At 39.8% G+C, this 20,536-nt stretch overlaps 2 protein-coding genes across 3 annotated transcripts in view; both read left to right on the top strand.

Moving 5' to 3' along the window:
• The window catches only part of tmem38a (transmembrane protein 38A), a 211,604-nt gene that overhangs the window by 57,158 nt on the left and 133,910 nt on the right, over window positions 1–20,536 (top strand). The gene's annotated exons all lie outside the window — the stretch shown is intronic.
• Window positions 355–20,536, top strand: part of homer3b (homer scaffold protein 3b) — a 32,467-nt gene continuing 12,285 nt past the window's right edge. Inside the window, exons 1-7 of one of the 2 annotated variants that reach the window (XM_089001122.1) lie at window positions 355–670; window positions 2,483–2,529; window positions 8,677–8,833; window positions 9,696–9,827; window positions 11,801–11,908; window positions 16,381–16,517; window positions 19,633–19,789. In XM_089001122.1, the coding sequence (XP_088857248.1) occupies window positions 2,507–2,529; window positions 8,677–8,833; window positions 9,696–9,827; window positions 11,801–11,908; window positions 16,381–16,517; window positions 19,633–19,789 (714 nt within the window). In that variant the 5' untranslated portion in view covers window positions 355–670; window positions 2,483–2,506. Of the gene's footprint in view, window positions 671–2,482; window positions 2,530–8,676; window positions 8,834–9,695; window positions 9,828–11,800; window positions 11,909–14,741; window positions 14,751–16,380; window positions 16,518–19,632; window positions 19,790–20,536 lie in introns of both variants that reach the window. The other variant, XM_089001123.1, reaches the window with a different exon arrangement.

Genomic DNA, 20,536 nt, shown 5'->3' on the forward strand with positions numbered 1-20,536 from the left:
AAAACCAGAAACTTTTAACATTTAAATGGTCTCTGTCTTATGCCTCTTTTTTACCAACTGTACAATACTTTCTCCGTCAGTTATGGAAACTGGCATATATTATAGTAACCTCACACTACTGAAGCCTTGAAAGGTCATCCCATGCTGACCTTTTATAGAGCTTGTCTTGACTTGTAGGAACCAGAATAACGCACATTTTTAAAGCGGTGGGTGTTTCGATCGGTGTTTGGGGGTGCTCTCGGGCTCTGGCGTTAGAGCTGAAATTGGGGGCGGGGTGCATCGTGCTTTTTTGCTATCCGACCAGCAGATGGCGCTGATATACGCCTAGGTCCCACCAATGGGTGTTAAGTGGGATCCCAGTGTGACTTGGCAGAGAGGCGGGAGAAGAACTGAGCTCAAGTCCCGGAGGAACTTGGACTGAAAGCGCTCGGTTTCCCGGCTTTCTTCTGCTTTTTTTTCCCTCAGTGTGGATACTAGAAGTATCAAATAGTTCCCGGTGCCGAATAAAGCACGGAGTCAAAGCCGCAGCGTTGTTGGTTGTGGAAATACGCGGACAAAGGGAGGCAGGCTGGACGACTACTGATTTGAGAAGAGAGGACTCCTGTCGGAAGAAAACTGGGGAAGTCGGAAGTGATTCTTAGTTCCCACTTGAAGATCCTCCGAGCATGGGGTAAGTTTGACGCTTTATTGTTACCTCCGTTGTTGTCTTCTAGGCTGTAGTGCTCTCATAGAGTACGTTATAACAGTAAATTCATCGACTAGAAATTAGCACATTGCACGTACCGACGAAAGTTAAGTATACTTTAACGACTGACTGACGGATAATTATTTACTATGTTATGGACTTTGGGGTTTTAACATCTATTCAAACTGTTCCAACTTCTCTGTCATGTTGATGAAACACAAAAGCTGAGGTTACGCATGTCTGTAGTTCACGACAACTCCACTAATTTCCTGTTTTCTATTCCCCCATTTGCATTCAATGCACACACTCAAACACGATTGGAGTGCTTTGCTGTAAAGTGGATACTTGGTTTATTTGCACGGGGAAGCTCAAGCTGTGCAGTGTATCTCTTCAGCTGGAGCGTGTATATTTGGTTTGGCTTTTGTTGGCTGCCAATAATTCGGTTCACACACACGGTCACCCTCTGCAGTATATCAGTTTCATCCACTATCAGAACTCAAACGAATGGAATCACATCTCGTTTTATTTGGTAATGTGATTTTCTTTGCCATTTGTGAAAGGCAGTTGTGAAATGGAATGTAGTGCGACTCATACTATTTCTTCACGTTTTATATTTAACAAACCAAGTCAAGTTAGCGCGCCACCATACAGTACAATCACAGCCCCCATAGACCCTCTTACATCATTTTAGATTTCCATCCACCAACATTAAACGCATTAACAGATAACCACATTCACTGCCATTTGTGAATGCCACCTCACGTCCCAAATGGGTAAATGTCAGCCACCATTGACATTCAGCTGTTTAAGGCCAGGTGCACTCATAAAGACAGTTTGACTGTTTCTGTCCCAATTTTGCCACTTCCCCAGAGACGCCACCAATCTTATGTCGTAAATAATGAACATGTTCAATAATTTCGACCGAAAATCTAAGTGTGAGGACGACCCGGTAATCAGGTGGTTAGCACGCCGACTTCACAGTGCAGAGGTTGTGAGTTCAAGACCGAGTCTGGCCTCCCTATGTGGAGTTTGCATGTTCTCTTCGGGCCCGCGGCAGTTTTCTCCAGCCGGGTCCTTTGGTTTCCTCTCACATTCCATAAACATGCATGGTAGGCTGATTGAACATTGTAAATTGTCACTAGGAGTGAGGTGCTTTCGGACTGACAATGACATGTACTTTTTATACAGCGGTGGTTGTTTTAAGGTGCTCTGTAAACAGTTGCATTTTTTCAAGCTTAACTGTTAGTGTAAAAAAAAACACTGCAAAATAAAATAAAGAAGGGCTCGCCACCTTCTGCGTGGATGCATGGTGGTGGAGTGTGGAGGTTTGCTAAATGCAAGTCATTCACATCGATAGCGTTGTTTTACTGTGCCAATTAAAATCCAATTTATGGGGTAAGTTGAGGTTAAAATTTTTAGAGACAGTATGTCAACATTTAAGAGTGTTGTACAGTTTTAACAATAATGTCCTGTTCTAGCTATTACATAGTACGAACATGTGTACTTTATATATACAGCCTATATTGCTTTCCTATGTTACAATACCTCTCATTACTGCTTGTACGGCTGCATAGTGGAGGTGACCTTTAACAGATTATTGTGAGAAATAGTTTGGAATCTTGCATGAAGTTATGCATAATGCCTCATGTTTTGGGGTTACATTTGCAACTGGTTCAATTTTTGAATAATGAGGTTCCACTCTATATTTCTGGATCATGTGTGTGAATGTCATTCTTTGCCAAATAATCTTAACTTCTTTCACTCTGTATGCTTGACTTTCTTCTGATCATGCTGCAGAGGAGCTGCCTTTCAACAATAAAAATGTACCCACTACACCGCGAGAGGTATATACACACCCGTGCCTCCCTTGTCCCACTCCCATGCATGGTCAGATGGGCAACGAGTGATCTCTTATGATCTCCCACTCTGTCATTAGCTTGATAATCTCACTGATGATTATGATCGCAGCAGCATAATATTAAAATGAATTCAGCAAATATTGGATTGATGTTAATTCGATTTCTATTCAATGTGTATTAAATGCTGCATTATTTTTCAATGTTTAAAAAAACACTTATCGTAACAATATCATAGTTCATTGTTGAAACTTCATTTGTTTATTTTTTCAATGAAAGAAATTTGCCTTTGATCAAAAAAGATTGAAAAACACTGACATAAAGTGCATCTTTTGTGTTAATAGTCATTGAACATTTTTGACATCTTGTAATTTGGACTTCATAATGCATTTATCTGCAGCATTCTAACGTGAAAACACACATCACACCGACATTCCAACCCGTCACACAACAGGAGGGCAAGATAAAGTTCTCCTGCATGCTTGTCTAACATGTACATAACTGCTGCTTTTTTCCCCACACACAGTGCTTTGTCTCTCCTTGCCTGCTTGAGTTGGAGCCTTGTGTTCCTTTGAACCCATCAACAAAACTGAGAACCACAGCACATTCTGCCTTCTATGCAACACAATACATATTGATTTATATAGCGCTTTAACAACAGCTGAAGCAAAAACAGCAAACCTGAACGTCATCACGTAAAACAGATATTAAAGGATGCTTAGGGACACCAGAATCACATACCTTTCACGCCACATTCAGGGGTCTTTCACTTGAGGAACCAAACACTCCTGTTCTGGACCTTAATTGTAGAGAAGCCATAATTGAAATCCAAATTAAATTTCAATTAATCGCTCATCCCGGCTGTATATTGCTAATTAATTTCTAGTGACGGTGAAGAGTGGCTAAGAACCTCAGGCATATGTTTCTTCTGTCCAGTGTCATTTTGAGACACAGTCCGTAATTTAAAGAAAATGTTACTCTTTTGCCTTCAGCTCAGAAAGTGCTTGACTTGACCATTGCAATGCATACTACAGTTTTCTCAAGGTCAAACTTGAGCAGTTTCTTAGAAGCAGACAATATCACCAACTGTCACCTGGCCAGCTCATCCAGGGATGACAAGCCCCGAGTGCCATCAAAGGAATTTAATGATGGAAACAAAATAAAAGGAAATGTCCGAGAAAGTCCTGAAAATAATTTTGTACCACTGGAAGACTCAATCTAGTTCTCCTGTTCGCTTGTTTGAATTTCAAACCTGACAAAGCTGCTTTGCCACACTCTTTTTCCAACCCAAACGACATGTCAAAGCCCAACTAAACTGAGCTACTGTAGCATGACAATAGCAATATTACTTGCTAGCACAAATCACCGAGACACTTCTATACGCTAGTATCATGATTATTTCTGTGTTTATTGAGGGCAGAAACTGGATCATTCATGAAAATAATTGTCAGTGCATGCAGTTGCTTTGCATGCTGACTGTGTCTATCCTGTGATTTTGTCTCATACAAAGCAGCATTTACATTTTCAGAGTGCAATCAGTAGTCAGAGGAACAAACATGAGCACATTTGTTCTTAATAAAAGTGATTTAATGCTATTCTCTACCGTTGGAAGACACACATTGAAACAATTGCCATAGAAACATAAGGAAAGGTCGCTATGCTGTCACGTCAGATGGCTTCCTGTAAAGGAGAATTCCAGCGAATCTCATATTGTCACGAGTGACAATTATTTTGTCTGACACCAATATCCACAATTATGCTTTAGCAAATGTCGTGCAGAAATGCGAAATAGACTGAACGTGTTGGTGACCCCTTTACTTAATTACCAAGCTATAATCTTCGTGTGCTCTATGTGCAGTCGTGCATGGACGGTTAGCTATGAGTGTGTATGTTGGAGGAACAAGTGTATGGATGACCTGGAAAAGATTGCGAATGATCGATTCAGATGACCTGTCACGGAATTCAGGCCTGGGGCTCACAGCAGGGGGGGAGGGGTCGTAGAGTCCCATCGTGACAATGAGCAATCAAAAGGAAAACAGCAGCGGTCTTACTTTTTTTATTTCATTATCCCTGACTTGTGTATTTTCGACAGTGTATAGCCCATATTATTGCCAAAGAATAGAAATGGCGGACAGAAAACTTATAAATGATAAAATCCAGAAAATATAGTCAGTTGGACTGTAATGTTGCATAGTTGAAAGACGGTTACAACAATTTCCCAATTTCTAAGCCGTTTCCTCTCGATAATAAATAATAAATGGACTTTAATCCTGTTTGAATCTTCTTGTTTCGTGAAACCTCCATGTGATGATTCCTGTCTAAGCTGATTAGCTTCAGAGGCTTTTCATGAAGCAGTAACAAGACTAGCTAAGCAAATGACATGATTTCCATCCTCATGTGATTGGGTATGATGACTGGATAGTGATGAGCTGTCAATCATCACTTCTCATTAAGATAAGAGGCCGACAGAGTGAGATTTTTGGCTGAATCACGTTGGCTAGATTGATAATTAATTTGTTTTGTCTCATTTTCTTTTGTCTAATTCAGTCAGGTAATTGCTTTTACTAAGAACAATTAAAACAGTTCTTTTTTTATTTGCTTCATCCTTGATAATTAGGGAAAACATAGCGTATCATACCTCTGAAGATGGAGGTTACGGATTCGCTGTGGCGACCCCTTGAAGGGAAAAGCCGAAAGGAAAAGAAGAAGAAGAAGATAGCCTTTGTCATTTCTGTGTGTTACTTAATTCTTCTACAGTTCCTTAGTAGCTTTGATGGAGTGACATCATAGGGCACACCGCTTAATCAATGAATCCTTTGGAATTATAAGTCAATTGCGTTATTAACTGTAGGACTTTTTCTAGTAGCACATTTTCAATCAGTGCCTAGGGTCCAGTGGATTTTCCACACTCTTGTCTTAGTTCTTGTAGTGTGCATGTCCTCAAGAGTGGGAAGGACGGTGCCAATGATTTTTTTCCGCCGTCTTAACTGTCCGTTGAAGTTGGGTTGAATCCATTTTTGTGGTGGCTTTGAACCAAACCGTGATGGAAGATGACAGGATTGATTTGATTACTGCTATGTAGAAATGTCGTAGCACCTCCTATGGCAGGCCATGCTTCTTCAGGAGCCTCTGTTAGGCCTTTCTCAGAATGGAGTTGGTGTTGACCTCCCACTTTATGTCTTGGGAGACTGTGATTCCCAGGAACTTGAAGGTCTCGATGGTTGACACAGGGCAGTTGGATAGTGTGAGGGGCAGGCGTGGTGATGGCTGCTTCCTGAAGTCCACTATGAATGAAGCAAACAAGCTTTCAAAACCTGGGCTGACCTTACTCCTGTATTTGTCACCTCGCTGTGATGTAACCACCATGGGCTGTCCCTCACCACGCCCCAAACTGACAACATCCTTTTGATACCCCATGTGACTATGCTTTTAAGCCACAGAGCTCATCGAAGAAACTCGACTCCGCTTCCCCATGAGAAAGCATGCAATTTCAGGGTAATTCAGGAGTATTTCTTCCATTACATCATACCACCCTAGTTAAGATCATTTTCACCCCATCTTCACAATACATAGTGCGTGACCCCATCTTCAGGAGATAACTCCATTAAATGACTTTGAGGGGGAGCATCACCTCCCCAAAATGATATATATGTCCTCCCACCTCGCTAGTATGGTGATATGAGATTGTAAAATGAGCTCTTACATGCGGGGCCATGTTTACTCTAATAGACAGTGTGACATCTTATTTTATTTCATTTTTTGGATGCATGTCACTCAGCGACATGATCTGTGTACATGTATGTGGTGCATTCAAATTAGAAGTTAGATTTGTTTGTGTTGTGTGCATGTTTGTTCGTGCGTGTGTGCGTGTGTACGCGCACCTTTCCATCAATCTTTACACAGTACATAGATTTACCTATCCGTCTATCTCTATAGGTAGATAGATACGGGCGCGCAAACACGCACACACATGCTAACACACACACACACACACACACACACACACACACACACAAAGCGGAAGTTAATTCGTGTTAGCCATATTTAAATAACAGTATGAATTCCAGTTGGCTCATTAGCTTGCATGTCTTTCCTCTTCAGTTTGCCTTTGTTGATTCTGAAAATACTTTATCGATAGCCAAAAATGATGTCCCTCCAGGTTTTATACCAACTAAGTCATATGTTTATTCGTTTCTGTTTAGGTCACATTTGAATTTGCTCCCTCATGTGCCCTTTTTCTTGCCGCCGGTTGTCATTGTCAATGTCAATGCCCAATCAACTACCGCCATGCAAGTTGTGATACGTTTCTTAAAAATGTGGACTCACTTTTATGCAGAGGGTGGGCATGAAATTTTGCCAGTCAGTATGACATTGTTATTTCATTTTGTTATAATAATAATAATAATAAATTTTATTTCGAAGTGCCTTGGGATTTGCCTTTATTAGTCTCGCAGAGGAGCAAAGTGATGAAACTTTCAAAACTCTCTCGGAAAGCATAAAATAAAAAGCAACACACACACACACAAACACACACACAAAAACAATGCCATTGCCATCTGTGAAAGTAGTTCTATTTATTTATTTGTTTGGTTGGTTGTGTCTTTTTGTACCGGGAAGTACCTCCTCAACTCCAGTTGGCAGATGGGTTGGACCTCCCTGAGATCATGATAATTGACAGATTGTTGTGCCTTCCACTGTTTATGTGGTTACTTCAGCCATCATACAGGCATTTTTTTAATACTTTTATATAGAACTCAATTTTTAAGACTCACCAATTCGTGTGTTAGGGCCAACCATGGCCTGTTAGATTGTATACCCGTAAATTGCTATATTGTTATATTTTTAACCAAACTCTTTGTTTCATTTATTTCTTATAAAATTATCTGGTGTAACAGTGGAGGCAAACTACACCCAGGGGTATCTTGGCTGCGCTGCCTTTTGTCTGTTATTGCTGCTTCAGCAACAAGGACTATTATTTGTATGCAAATGTTGGGTAATTTCGCGCAAATCCATGCGGAACAATGCTTCATATAGCCATTGCTGACCCAAATAATGGCACTTTCTTCTCAGTGCTTTCATGGCCCATATTATCCTTATTAACATCAGAATAGTGCAATAAGGATATCTCGTTGCTTCCATGGACGATAAAAGTATAAGATCAGTGAGATAATGCATTCATGCATCTGTACTACCCTATATTTCACCGCCACGCTAACTAAGAAGATACAGTAGTGCCACCCTGTTTGATCACAATCCTTTCTGTCATGTGACTTGAACTTTGAATTGCCTTACCAAAAAAATCGCATTGCGATGCATAATGCTATTTTTGGAGTAATTTCTTAGAATCAATACAAACAATACAAAAAAAAATAATTCACACCAAGAACAGATGTTCTATCTTACTAATTAGCATTCAAGTATGAATAGTCATTTCAAAGTTCTTATTTAAATGTAATGCCACCGATACACATCTTGGATCTTATTTTTTACATTTTTATTATAGTGTACCTTTACAAATTTAACATTATCCATTGTGGAAAAACAAACACGATTAGAGGAGGGAATAACCCATTTTCTGTAAAGTTACTGTACATAGCATTTTTTCACGGTGTGCTGACTTTTAAAATTGTTTTTGTTGTATAACACTTGGAAAGATTTATCGCAATTTATGTTTAATCTCCAAATTAGTGCAATGAGAATAGGCCATAATATTGGCTTCATTCTAGGGGGGTACCAGACAATTTTAATGTCCAACCACTTTAAACAGCCTGCAACACACCTGATTCACCAAATTTATTCTGGAATTGAAAATGTGGTGCGCCATTCCCGAATTTATTCAGGTTGTGGGTTTTCTTGCGGGGGGAGGGGGGTGCCAATAAATCGCTGGTCAGACCTCCTGCAATGTTTTTCCCTCCCATGAGGGGACAGCATTTTTATACTTTTATACAGACGCCCCCAGTTGCACCTCATTTTACTCCTGACCCATAAAATTTAGGAATTAACTCTTTTTTTATGATGAAAGAAGAAACTAAGGTTTCTTCTTTCATCATAAAACCTATTGGACCACTGGACTGTGTGGAAAGGCTTTTAACTGAATTAAACAATTAACATCCAATGTTTCTGTTTTTTTTTAAGGGAGCAGCCCATCTTCAGCGCTCGAGCTCATGTTTTCCAGATTGACCCAGCTACAAAACGCAATTGGCTGCCGGCCAGCAAGCATGCTGTCACCGTGTCCTTTTTCTATGACGCCAACCGCAATGTCTATCGTATCATCAGTGTTGGCGGGACTAAAGTGAGTCAGAGTCCATCCCACATTGTAGTATCTGTATGTCTGGGGCAGATCACAATTCTAAAGACATCATACTCTGAGAGTCAAAGGGTTTTGCAAGAGTGGTCAGATAATTAATGTGTAAAAAATAGTACAGTGCTTTGACATATGCATGACTACCTTCCATTGAGTTTGTTTACATTTTTGCAGATGATTTATGGCGTTTGAGAATTGTATCTGCCCTTCCACTTTGTAAAGCTCAACGTCTCTTGTTCACTCTGCTTTGAAAAGCTTTTAGCGACAGATTAAAGCAACTGGCATTTTTTTCTAGACTAATCCACAACATCAGATGGTACCCTTGATAAAGTTAGTGAAAATATACATCTATATATTTTATATACTTTTTCACTTAGCTTTTTTATTGGATGGTTGTGACACGGGACCTCTACTCTGTTTCCCCATCCTTTTTTGAGATTAAATTTCACAGCACGTCTCCAAACCAAACTGTCACAATCAGTACATACACAATTATGGAGACTCTACGAACAAGTCAAAGAGCATTTTATTGTTCTGTGTGTCATTGTCCACATTGGGTACCGAAGTCTACTCCTCAAGACCCCCTAATCATATGTTTTAAATGTCTCCGTCATGCGACACACCTGATTCAAATTATCAACCCATCAGCAAATTTTGCCAAAGTACGATAATGACGAAAAATCAGAAAATCTGATAAAGGGGACTGTGGTAGATCTTTGTTTTGGTGATTGAAGAGATCATGGAAAATATCAAGGTCCGTGAAGGAATGAATGCAGTTTGTATAACTGTACTGACTGACTTATGTACTGCTACACTCACATTTCGTGTTCTTTTTTCCTTACGGCGATAGGCTATTATCAACAGCACCATCACCCCTAACATGACCTTCACCAAAACCTCCCAGAAGTTTGGTCAATGGGCAGACAGCCGGGCCAACACTGTTTACGGCCTAGGCTTCTCCACTGAGCAGCAGTTGCAACAGGTAAAGGACAATTATTTCTCAGTTAATTTATAAACAAAATCGATAAGGAAGCATTTATGATGATGAACACAATAATCCTTAAAACGGATTAATCCTGACATGTTTAGTGCCTTGGAAAGGTGGCTTTGATATGCTTGCTCGCTAGCTATATAGCTGGCTGGTTATTAGCTATCTATTAGCAAGCTAGCGAGCTAGCTTTGTATCTATTTGACTTATTCAGGGTTGAGTGAACGCTGGCACATGTGGCTGCCGCTGCTCACCCACAGAAAAAGCTTCTGTGACTGTAAAGTGACCTTTAGAGTTTTGAAAGGTGTTTATTAATGAAATGTATTATTATTATTATTGACTCCAGTAAATAAGAGAAAATTCTGAGTTTAAAAGGAATCCTGACCATTATAACAAACAGGTTTCAAAACACATCCACTGACCTCCACTATTAGAGTCAGAATCATCTTTATTGGCCAAGTATGTAGAACACACAAGTAATTTGTCTCCGGTAGAACAAGCTGCACTAGTATCATTTTAAAAAAGACATGACAAATACGTATAGAGGACACTAATAAAGGCTAATCTAATATATTCTAATGGTATTACTTAATGTATTTGGTGCCTCTCAGGAACAACTGTGAGACAATGTACAAAGTATCAAGCAGACAGTGGTTCAAGTGAGTACAGAGCTGTAGCTACAATCGTTATAATGGGATGCTGTTCCACAGGGTTGTGCAAAAGTGTTCCGAGTTAATGGCTAGAGGGAAGAAGCTGTTTCAATGTCTACTGGACTTGGTGCGCATGGATCGATAGCGCCTGCCTGCGCGGAGTAGCTGGAAAAGGTGGTGGACAGGGTGCGGAGGGTCCAGTAGAATATTCAGCACCCTTGTTCTTGCATTGTGCAAGTCCTCGAGAGTGGGTAGGGCGGAGCCAATGATTTTTTCCGCAGTAGAAGTCAGTTTGTCCATTTTTGTGGCGGTCCCGAACCAAACCGTATTAGAACACGTTGTTATAAATGTATAATCATTTCTTGGACATAAAATAAATAAACCAATATAATCTTGTTTGTTTTCAACATACTGTATTTTCCGGTGTATAAGGCGCACCCAAAAGCCTTGATTTCCTTCAAAAGAACACCTATGCCTTATACGCCGGTACACCTTATACACCAGAAAATGCGGTAATTTGATACACAGCTGATAGACCGGTAGTTGCTGCCCGAATTGCTGCCCTCTGCCACACTGAGCAAAACAATTGCGAACTACTGCTAGCAACAGTGAAAATCCATCACTGCACAGATTTGGGATGGAATTTTCAATCAAAAAGAATGTAAGATAAGCTCCAATAGCTTTCCTGAAGAAAGAAAGTTAAGAAAACAGTGGGAGGATGCAGTTGACAGGAGAGTGAACCTGCCCGAAGACCCTAGGCCGTTTCCTTAAATCTACATGCTAGATCGACTCGACAGCCGCTGTCATTGTTTTAAATGCGTCAATAAGTGAGTTAGCTCAATGATTTGCTACTATTATATGATATTGGTGTGCCTTTTGTTTTTTCTTGGTTGTGCATGGCAGTGAAAGAAATGCACATGTATTGTGTTCGACTATGTGGTTTATTTTTTACTTACTCTATATTGAAAAATGAGAATAGTGATAAGATTTACATACTATATGGGTTCTACAAAACCTGCTGAAGTGTGCTTAGACTGCCAAAATACAGAAAAAAATGGTGATTATTGGTGCGGGGTGACTCTGAAGAGTAAATAGAATAGCTGTTTAAAAACGGTCTAAATCTGTAAAATAAAAATAAATAAATAAACATTAGTCCCAAACTAATTTTATGTCAGTACTGTAGTTGCCTCAATAACATTGCTGCTGTGGAGAACTAATTGAAGGTGACACCATTATTTGTGTTTTTTTATTGCATCAGTGAGTTTGGGGTTTATGCCGACAGGCTTATCGCTGTGTCGCCTTTTTGTCCACCTTTAGTTTGCAGAACAATTTAAGGAGGTGAAGGAGGCTGCCCGTCTCGCCAGAGAAAAATCCCAGGAGAGATATGAACTTGCCAACCCCGCTCTCAACATCGCTGCTCCACAGGTGAATCAATAATGGCGATGCAAACTGATGTTGATATGAATGCTCGTCTTAGCTTAGGTAGACGGAATTGTGTTTAATTGTCTTTGGCTGAATTATCTTTGGCCGTTTTCTGGGTGAATTACATTCAGACAAGAAGGGAATGTGGTATTATATCTATTTGCGTATCCCCTTCCCCAGCAGAAACTAGTTTTCACAAAATGTTCATTTTTCAGTCGCAGACGAGTATACTCATCTAAAACCTTACCTTCAAAAACCATCTACATTTGTATATACTTGTCGACTTTGTGAGCCACTCTGCGTGTGAAACGAGTATTCTCACGATAGGGTAAAGCTGTGGTATTTCAAGGACATTGTTACGAGACTTGCTCTGACAGCCGTTGACGTCGTAACGGTGTTGTTTGCATCCACATTTGCATTCATTTTTCGGTGACATTTGGTTCCACCCCAAATGTCTAGTTCAACGGATGATAGTGAATATGAACCTACCCTCGGAAGCTTGAATACTTCTGATAACTCTGGCAGTTCATCAGACAATGACTGTTTCTCGATGAATGGGGAAGAGGAGGAGGGGGGTGAGCGGAGAGCTTGGAGAAGCCTCGACTTGTCAGAGGAGCGTATCCTTTCACAGGAAATCCTGGAATAACGATTGAGGAACACCCAGCAGAACTGAGTCCATTGTAATTCTTCAGTCTTTTTATTGACAAAAAGATTATTGACTCTGTACTTGTAGAAACTAATCATTTTGCTGATCACACTGGGCAGGATTGACAAACTGTTTTCATAGCCAGTATCAACGAGCCACTATCAACGAGAACAAGTAGTCTGAAAAAAGTAGTCTGAAAAAGGAAGGTTTTGCACAAAAAATGTTCCAATGTGTTAATTGCCACCAGATGCTGTTTTGCAGTGTTTCTCAGGTAAGAGGTACGTGAGGACGTTGCAGAGGGTACATGGAAAAATCTTAAAGATGAGAAGTAAATATCCTCAGTCATTTTGTGTCTGTCAATAAATTGGCATCAAGACTCAAACCCACCTTTTTATTTGAAGTGTATCCCAACTGCATGCATATTTGGTTAATTGAAGACTTGTGAGTTGGTAGGAATGCAAGTTGAAGTGCTTTTTTTTTGGGGGGGGGGGGGTATGCTCCAATTGGCTGATGATGCAGCGTTTATCCAACCTCGGGTAGAATAGGCTCCAACTCTCTTGTGATCATAATAAGTGTAAGCACCTTAAAAAACATCTTGCAAAAAGTAGACTAGCAATCTGGTAAAACGTGAACTGGCAAGTGAAGTCCCCTTATTTTATTTTATTTTCCACTCCACCAAAGGTTAAGATGGTCTGTTACATGAGCAGATGTGCACAGCCTCTGCGATTTGCGATTTAAGGATAGCAGGCAGTAATGTGCAGTGTTCAAAAAGCTCAGAAGCAATTTAAATCAATTTTAATTCTTTATCTTAATGCTCAAACACTTTAGACAGCTGTTTGCTCAAATCGGAAGCCATTTAGAAGTGCTCTTCTCATTGAAATGTTCTGTGTGCCTCCACTAGCCCAAACATGGCATTCTGATGAATATGGCCTTGTGGAATACAAAATAAGCAGAAACCCACCTATTTTTAGACATCTCAAATATCTGCCATTTTGTCCTCTTGTCACCTGCTGTAGACTAAAAGTGATGTCAGAATACTCATCTTGGGAACACCGTGGCTCATAAAACATACATTGGAGAGAATATACTTGACAAATAATGGAGATTACATTATACATTCATAAATACACCCCACACTGCCCTCATGTCCTCCTTGTCTGTGTGCCTACCTGTAACTGTTTGTTAATTAAATTGATATTGTGCAGTATGAATTACTTTTTATATCAGTTAAGTTTGCAGAGAAGGGTCCTCTACCTCTTGATATATCCAGAAAATAAGTCATTTATCTTCCTCTCCGTACACATGACCCTCAACCTCGACACCCACCCCCAAAATGCATTTAATGTGGCACACTAAAGTTTGGGCTCTCGGAACTGGATTCCTTAGACATAAGACAGCCCCATATTTTATTCCATGATCACACCTGGCACTTGGTTCATCCAGAAGCCGCAAACATTAATTTGTGGGAACTAATTGGAACCTTCATAACACTAAGTAGCCCATCTATGTACGTAGATGCAGGGAGAAAGAGAAACGGAATGCCAGTCATCTATATTTTAAAATGAAGCTCTTGCCATTGAAACTGTTGCTTAAAAAGAATGTATTGTGGCGTGAGGGGCACAGGTGATTCAAGAGAAGCCTTGCATGTACTGATGCATGGAGCCATGAATAAGTAACGGAGGCTTGTGGTCTCAATGAAGCTCCGAATGTGGAGACAAGAGTTTTAGATATGCTCAGAGAGCAAAATGGAATGCGGCTCAAATAAATAAGTAAATAGTGTAATGTACTTTGAAAAATAGCAACACGGACACATCACGGTAAAAGCTTTCAATAAAGCAACATCATATTTAAACTATTCAAGATCTCAGAGTTGAATTAGCCTCTTCCCAGAAATGGTTTGGTTCACACATTCTTGCATTTGATGACAAACCTATAAACACACGCTCCTTGTCTTTTTGGGTTTCTTATTTTACTCATTTTAGTTGTGAAAAAAAGCTTTAAAAATTAATAATATACAAAATTTATGACTGTGCTACACTTGCTCAGATCATCTACCATTCATGCAGCTTGAGGAGCTTTTTTTTTTACTTCTGTTCTTCTCAATCCAGAAAGCATACAGTTGATGACTCTTTTCAATGTTCTCCTTTCTCTCCTTTTCATTGATCCATCATGGGATGTCGACACTGTCAGCTGTCTCAGGTACGTGAAAGGTCACACCAATCCCAAAAGCAATATTAAGGCGGGTATGTTATGCTATTCTTAGTTATTCATCTGTGTGTTGCATGGATGATCTTGTTCAATAATTAATCTGCACTCTGACTAAATCTGACTTGAGAGCAAATGTGACTTCAGAATGCAACTCCACAAAAAATTTGCTGCTGTGAAATGTAAATTTCTCCACTGCGAGACTAATAAAGGCAAATCCAATCCAATCCAATCCAAAGATAACAGTTTTTGTTACCACTGGCAGCATATGTGCAAATATGATGACCACTCCCTAGGAGATTTTGTTTGCATTGATGTGGCTCTTCTGTCTTTTTTTTCTTTATCATGCAGAGGTGGGTAGTCCTGAAATTATATCCCCATTTGTTTTATTACCACGATGAATTAAAAAAAAATATTTTGGGTGAAATCTCAAAAATCATCCATCCATCCGTTTTCTGTATCCCACATGCCACCATTCGTGATATGATGAAACCTATGCCAGTTGACCGGGCAACAGGATACCCCCTGCCAGTCAGCACACATTTAATTAAAGAACCATTCAGACATTATTCACACCCATAGCAGGGTTTTTCCTCGCTCAAATTAAGGCAGAGGTGGTACCATCTTCACCATGCGTCATGGCATGCATGCATTCTGTAAATTCAATGGTCACACTTTGGTTTACCAGAAACCTACTGCAAGTTCAGAGCTCCAATAAGAATATGACTATTATCATATTAAAACATTCACATATTAAAATTTGTATAGGAGAATGGTGGACTTTAATTGTTTTCTGTTTTTAGTTTCCTGTCACGAGATGCCATGCTCCTCTACATGTGTGGGACTTGTGTTTAATTACATGTCTCCATATGGACAGGTAGTGCTGGAATGTACTCGATAATACATCCTCCTCCTTGGGGGAATACAGTACTGAAAGACTGGCTCAAATTAATATTACAAGGATTTTCAAGTGCTCGAGTGTAATGCCTCAGCTGTTATGTGATGCCTGACCTTTGTTTCAGCACAAACAGGAAAATAAATGAAATGACAGGGAGTCTAGAAAATAAATATTGACATTATCTGGAAAATGTTTGTGTTGGCAAGAGGGATGATTGCATTTTGATAGCAACCGGTTTAGTGTGTTATCATGTCTACTGTCTGAAGATAGATGGAATAAATAGGCTCCATGGGTGGTGGATAGGTGGATTGGATGGATGGTTGGATGGGTGGCAAAAAACAGTCTGTTTTGTGTTGGAAAACATCAGCGAAAATTGCTGATAGTGCGAGGGAGCCTACGAGTGTCTTTATAGTCCGGTGTGCCTTATACAGTGTATGGAAAAGGGTTGAAAACACACCATTCATTGGGGGTGCACCTTATACTCCGCCTTATAAACACCAGCAAATATGGTAATTTAACATGCATGGTTTTTAGACTGAGGACAGAAACCATGGAACTAGATCAAACACAAGGGAGAGCATACCAAGGTCAGTCAAGAAAGCTAGAGACAAGATTCAAACCCAGTGTGGCACATTTTTCAGGACAAAACATTAATAAAATGTTTATTTTGGTGTATTTTTACTAAGCAAACCGTTTGTGTCTTTGTACCGGTTCTTATTGGCGTAGGAGCTGTCGGATGACCGTCATTCTCCTCCACTGCTGACAGTTAATGGGCCAGGGGAGGAAAAGCTGTTTCGCAGTAAAAGTGCTGAAGTGGAGCTTACAGTGGAGAAGGAGAGAGTCAAGAAGATGTTGTCTGAAGGGTAATGACATTATAATGTTTTTAATCTTCTCTTTGACAAGATTTTCTTCAGTGTCTCAATTTCAAAAATTCAGTTATGTTGATTTTTTTTAAAAGTATTCACAAATTGAGATGATCTCCAATACAAGAGCTGTCGCAGCCAAAAAACAATCCTACTGAATTTTGATTGCCATTACCAGAAAGGTATTGATTTTGTCAATACTGTTAGTAATTTGTTGTGATGCAAAACTGCACTGTCATTGTGTCATGTTTCTAATATTTTCACTTACCCTTGTTGCTAAATAAGATAATGAACAGAGCATGCAAATGAAGGGACACTAATACAGACACTCCTGGACTTAGGAACATTGGAATTGCAAACAACGGTACATACGAACATTTTTGTAGTAACATATGTCATATTTTCTCCAGTTGTACATCTTTCTTCTTTTCCCTTTGGCTTTTCCCTTCAAGGGGTGGCCACAGCGAATCAGTAACCTCCATCTTCAGAGGTATGATCCGTATGTTTGTTTTGGTCAAGCTTTTACGTCGGATGCCCTTCCTGACACAACCCTCTGTATTTATCCGGGCTTGGTACTGGCACAAGAAGACTTATGTCCCTTTGTGGCTACAGAACAAGCAACTCGCTCAGTAAAAGGCTCCCAAACACAAAATGGTCATCAGCACAGCAACAATCTTTATAAAACATATATTAAATGTTTATTTTTCAGTCCAAACCAATACGGGTAACGCTTATACAAGCGTTAAAGGACAACCGACGTCTCCAGACAAGTTGTGTCCATAATTTGTAAAATTGCTTCAAATGACTTCTACTGAGCGTATTTTTAAGATTCCACCGCATATAGCTATTTTACGTTTTAAGACTCACGCTGAATATTCCGGAAGTCTTGTTTTTGAGTTGGTGACGAGTCCTTACCCTACGTCACTGAAGGATGCCCCTGACCGAAAAAAGGACACATTGTAGCAGTCCTTCCATCACGTCAATGCATTTTGTTGTACTTTGGTCTGAAAACGTCATGTAGTACCAAAAAGAGGCAGAAGAGCGCGACAAAGCTCCATGTAAGGAATTAATCAGCCTTCTGAAATTGGCCACTTCCGGTTTCAAATTGAAGTACTTTTTAGACACTTTAAGTCATTTTTAATGGTGTTTTGCATTTGACTAAAAATATCATACTGCGTGTTTTGGGTATTTTAGATGCTATAAAACATTTTTCTGATGTCAGTTAGGTAACAAAAAAGTGACGTCGGTTGTCCTTTAAACATACTGTATATAAACCTTAAACATACTTATATAAGCCTTAAACATACATTCCATACAAAATATAGCACTGAAGCAATTTACGAACGAATTCACTTTACGAACGACCGTTCAGCACGTATGTCGTTCGTAAATTGGGGAGCATACTGCACTTGTGTTCACTTCTCAACTGGATGAAACACCTTTTTAAGCCATTATAATTCTGAGAATGCACACACTTCAACAAATCTTACTGAACCGTATAACGGCGGCCATGTCATCAAATGTCTCTGAACAACTCTTGCGGTTATCCACCCGGAGATAAGTGGAAGCCAATCCGGTACTCAAGTTTTGTTTGCAAGAGCAGAAAGCGAAAGTGCCCTGATTAGGTGGATTAATGCAGGTTCCGACAGATTAGTTCCAAAGCCATTCGTTTTTATGCACTTAATACACTCGCACTTGCCCACTTTTACACATGCATGCCGATCTCAGAATTGTGAGTCAGTGATTTTACAGAAGCACGTTTATGAGGTCGCATAACAAGCATGCACTGCTCACAAGTAAAAATTAGTCGAACGGATGGCTGTGCAACAAACCTTCCAGAAGCCTTTCCTTGTCCTCAAATTACACAGTAAAAGACACACAGCAGAGTGATGTAACAAGGCGGTGAACGCATTTTAAGCAGAGCAGACACTGAATGAGGGATTCACTCATGAACAAAAAACTGCCTGGAGGAGACTTTGTCCTTGTCTTTCGGAAAAAAGCTTCAGACATTTGATTGGCGCATAGAGTGGGAATACTCCAGTTTTCTTAAATGACTTTGAACCCGTGTTTGTTTGTTTTGTGTGTCTTGGCCCTCCCACTGATCTGTATTGCATTTATTAATAAGGGAAAAAACACTACCGGTACATGAGCCACATTTGAGGAGTTATGCAAATAAGTGACAATGCATTTCAAAAATACTCTGATGTATTTGATACCTAAACTAAATCCAGACCCACATTTCATTTCCATTGTGACTCTCATCCACAATCCACTGATTCAATAATGTGGATTTTTTTCCCCTCAATAAAGGTAGACAATCAACACTTTTGTTGTTACAGTACACTGTATTGTTCGGGAACTAGCAAGTCTTCTGTATTTTACGATTTCTTTCCTTGATTTTGCCACCAGCACTGGCGCCATCTTGAACTAAAAAAAAAAAAACAACTAAAAAAGAAATAATGTGATACAACACAAACGACACAGACATTCAATCTTAATCACTTTCTGCACCATCTTTGTTGTATGAAGCAGTTCTAGATGAAAGAGGAGAATATCAAAGCATCCTTTTCACCAGTGGATCAGGGACATCATGGTGGAATGTGCACATTTGCTACAAGCTAAATTAATGTTGAAAGCAAATACAAAGCTGGAGCATCCTTAGACTAAAAAAGATTGTCTCACATCTCCTGTCCTACGTAAATCCGCTTCAATTCCAAGCCGCGACAGTTCCAGTCCCTGAAAGGGTTAAAGAAAATAACTTGTTCAGCATTACTCCTATTCAGATTATTGTCATGAATATATGTTTGTGGCGAAAGAATAGATTGTTTTTTGCATCAACAGCCTTAACAGACAGTTTTTCCCCTCTCAAACATGCTATAATTTAAGCAGAATTTAGTTTAGTAGCTGAATTGAATGGTATCCCTAGATTGACATGGAGGGGAAATACAATTATTTACTTTACAAACAGGTAGGCAGGGTTGTGGCTTGAAAGAACAGAATGAATGAATTTGACGTCAGTTACAGGACGTACACTTAAATGTGTGCACGTGAGCGTGCATATGTGGATGCGTAAGCCGATGACTGCTCTCTACAAAAAAACTATTCCTGCCCCTAGGTCCATGTGTGAAATCAACCTGGAGGCAGAACTCTTCACGTTGCAAGACAGTAATGCCAAGCTGGTGGCAGCGCTGCAGGAAGCCAACGGGAGTGTGGAGCAGTGGAAACAGCAGTTAGCCGAGTATCAGGAGGAAACGGATCGCCTTCGAGAGCAGGTGGGCAAATTACAAAACCTTTATTAGACTGCCACCTGATATGAAAGTGGCTCAGATCTGAATGTCTGGAATACCCTAGTGGTGATATGATATCCTGCCGCAAATACTTAAAACTCATTTAATTAACCTATACATCCCATAAGGCTTGTAATTACCCAGAGATGCCACAGGATGCCTGCAAAATACTGCAGAAAGTTTCTTAACTAAGTAAAAATGGTCAATCAGACACTCCTCTACTAATGAGGTTACTGTACATGTGCTGACATGAGGACCAATCAGCAACAAAAAAATAATAGTTGATTTTCCTTTCAATCGCTTTCATGAGCGATTCTTTGCAGCTCTATGGAGATAATTATTGTGTCTGAATAGTTTCATATTAATCTGCCACTTAACTAATTCACTGCCATTCACAAATTTATTCGGGAATTGAAAATATGACGAAGAGCGGTTTTTGAGTTTGAGTGCCAATAAAGCGCTGGCCATGGCCTCTGGCAATGTTTTTTTCCCTCCACAAGGGGCTGGATTTCCCTTTTTTCCATGTTAGCGCTTTGTTCCAGTTTCAGCTGTTGTTCACGCGCGTACGTACGTATGTATGTAGTATGTATTGCATTGCATTTTGGCCAGCCACCCTCATTTCAAGCTCATATAACTCCAGATCCTTATCATTTAAGAATTAACTCTTTTTCTGATTAAACTAGAGGGTCTAAGGTTTCCTACGGTGCATTGAATGCTTATGTAGTCCTAAAA

The sequence above is a fragment of the Hippocampus bargibanti genome, linkage group LG07 (assembly GCF_051943395.1).
Source record: "Hippocampus bargibanti isolate YZ-2025 linkage group LG07, ASM5194339v1, whole genome shotgun sequence".
Taxonomy (NCBI): domain Eukaryota; kingdom Metazoa; phylum Chordata; class Actinopteri; order Syngnathiformes; family Syngnathidae; genus Hippocampus; species Hippocampus bargibanti.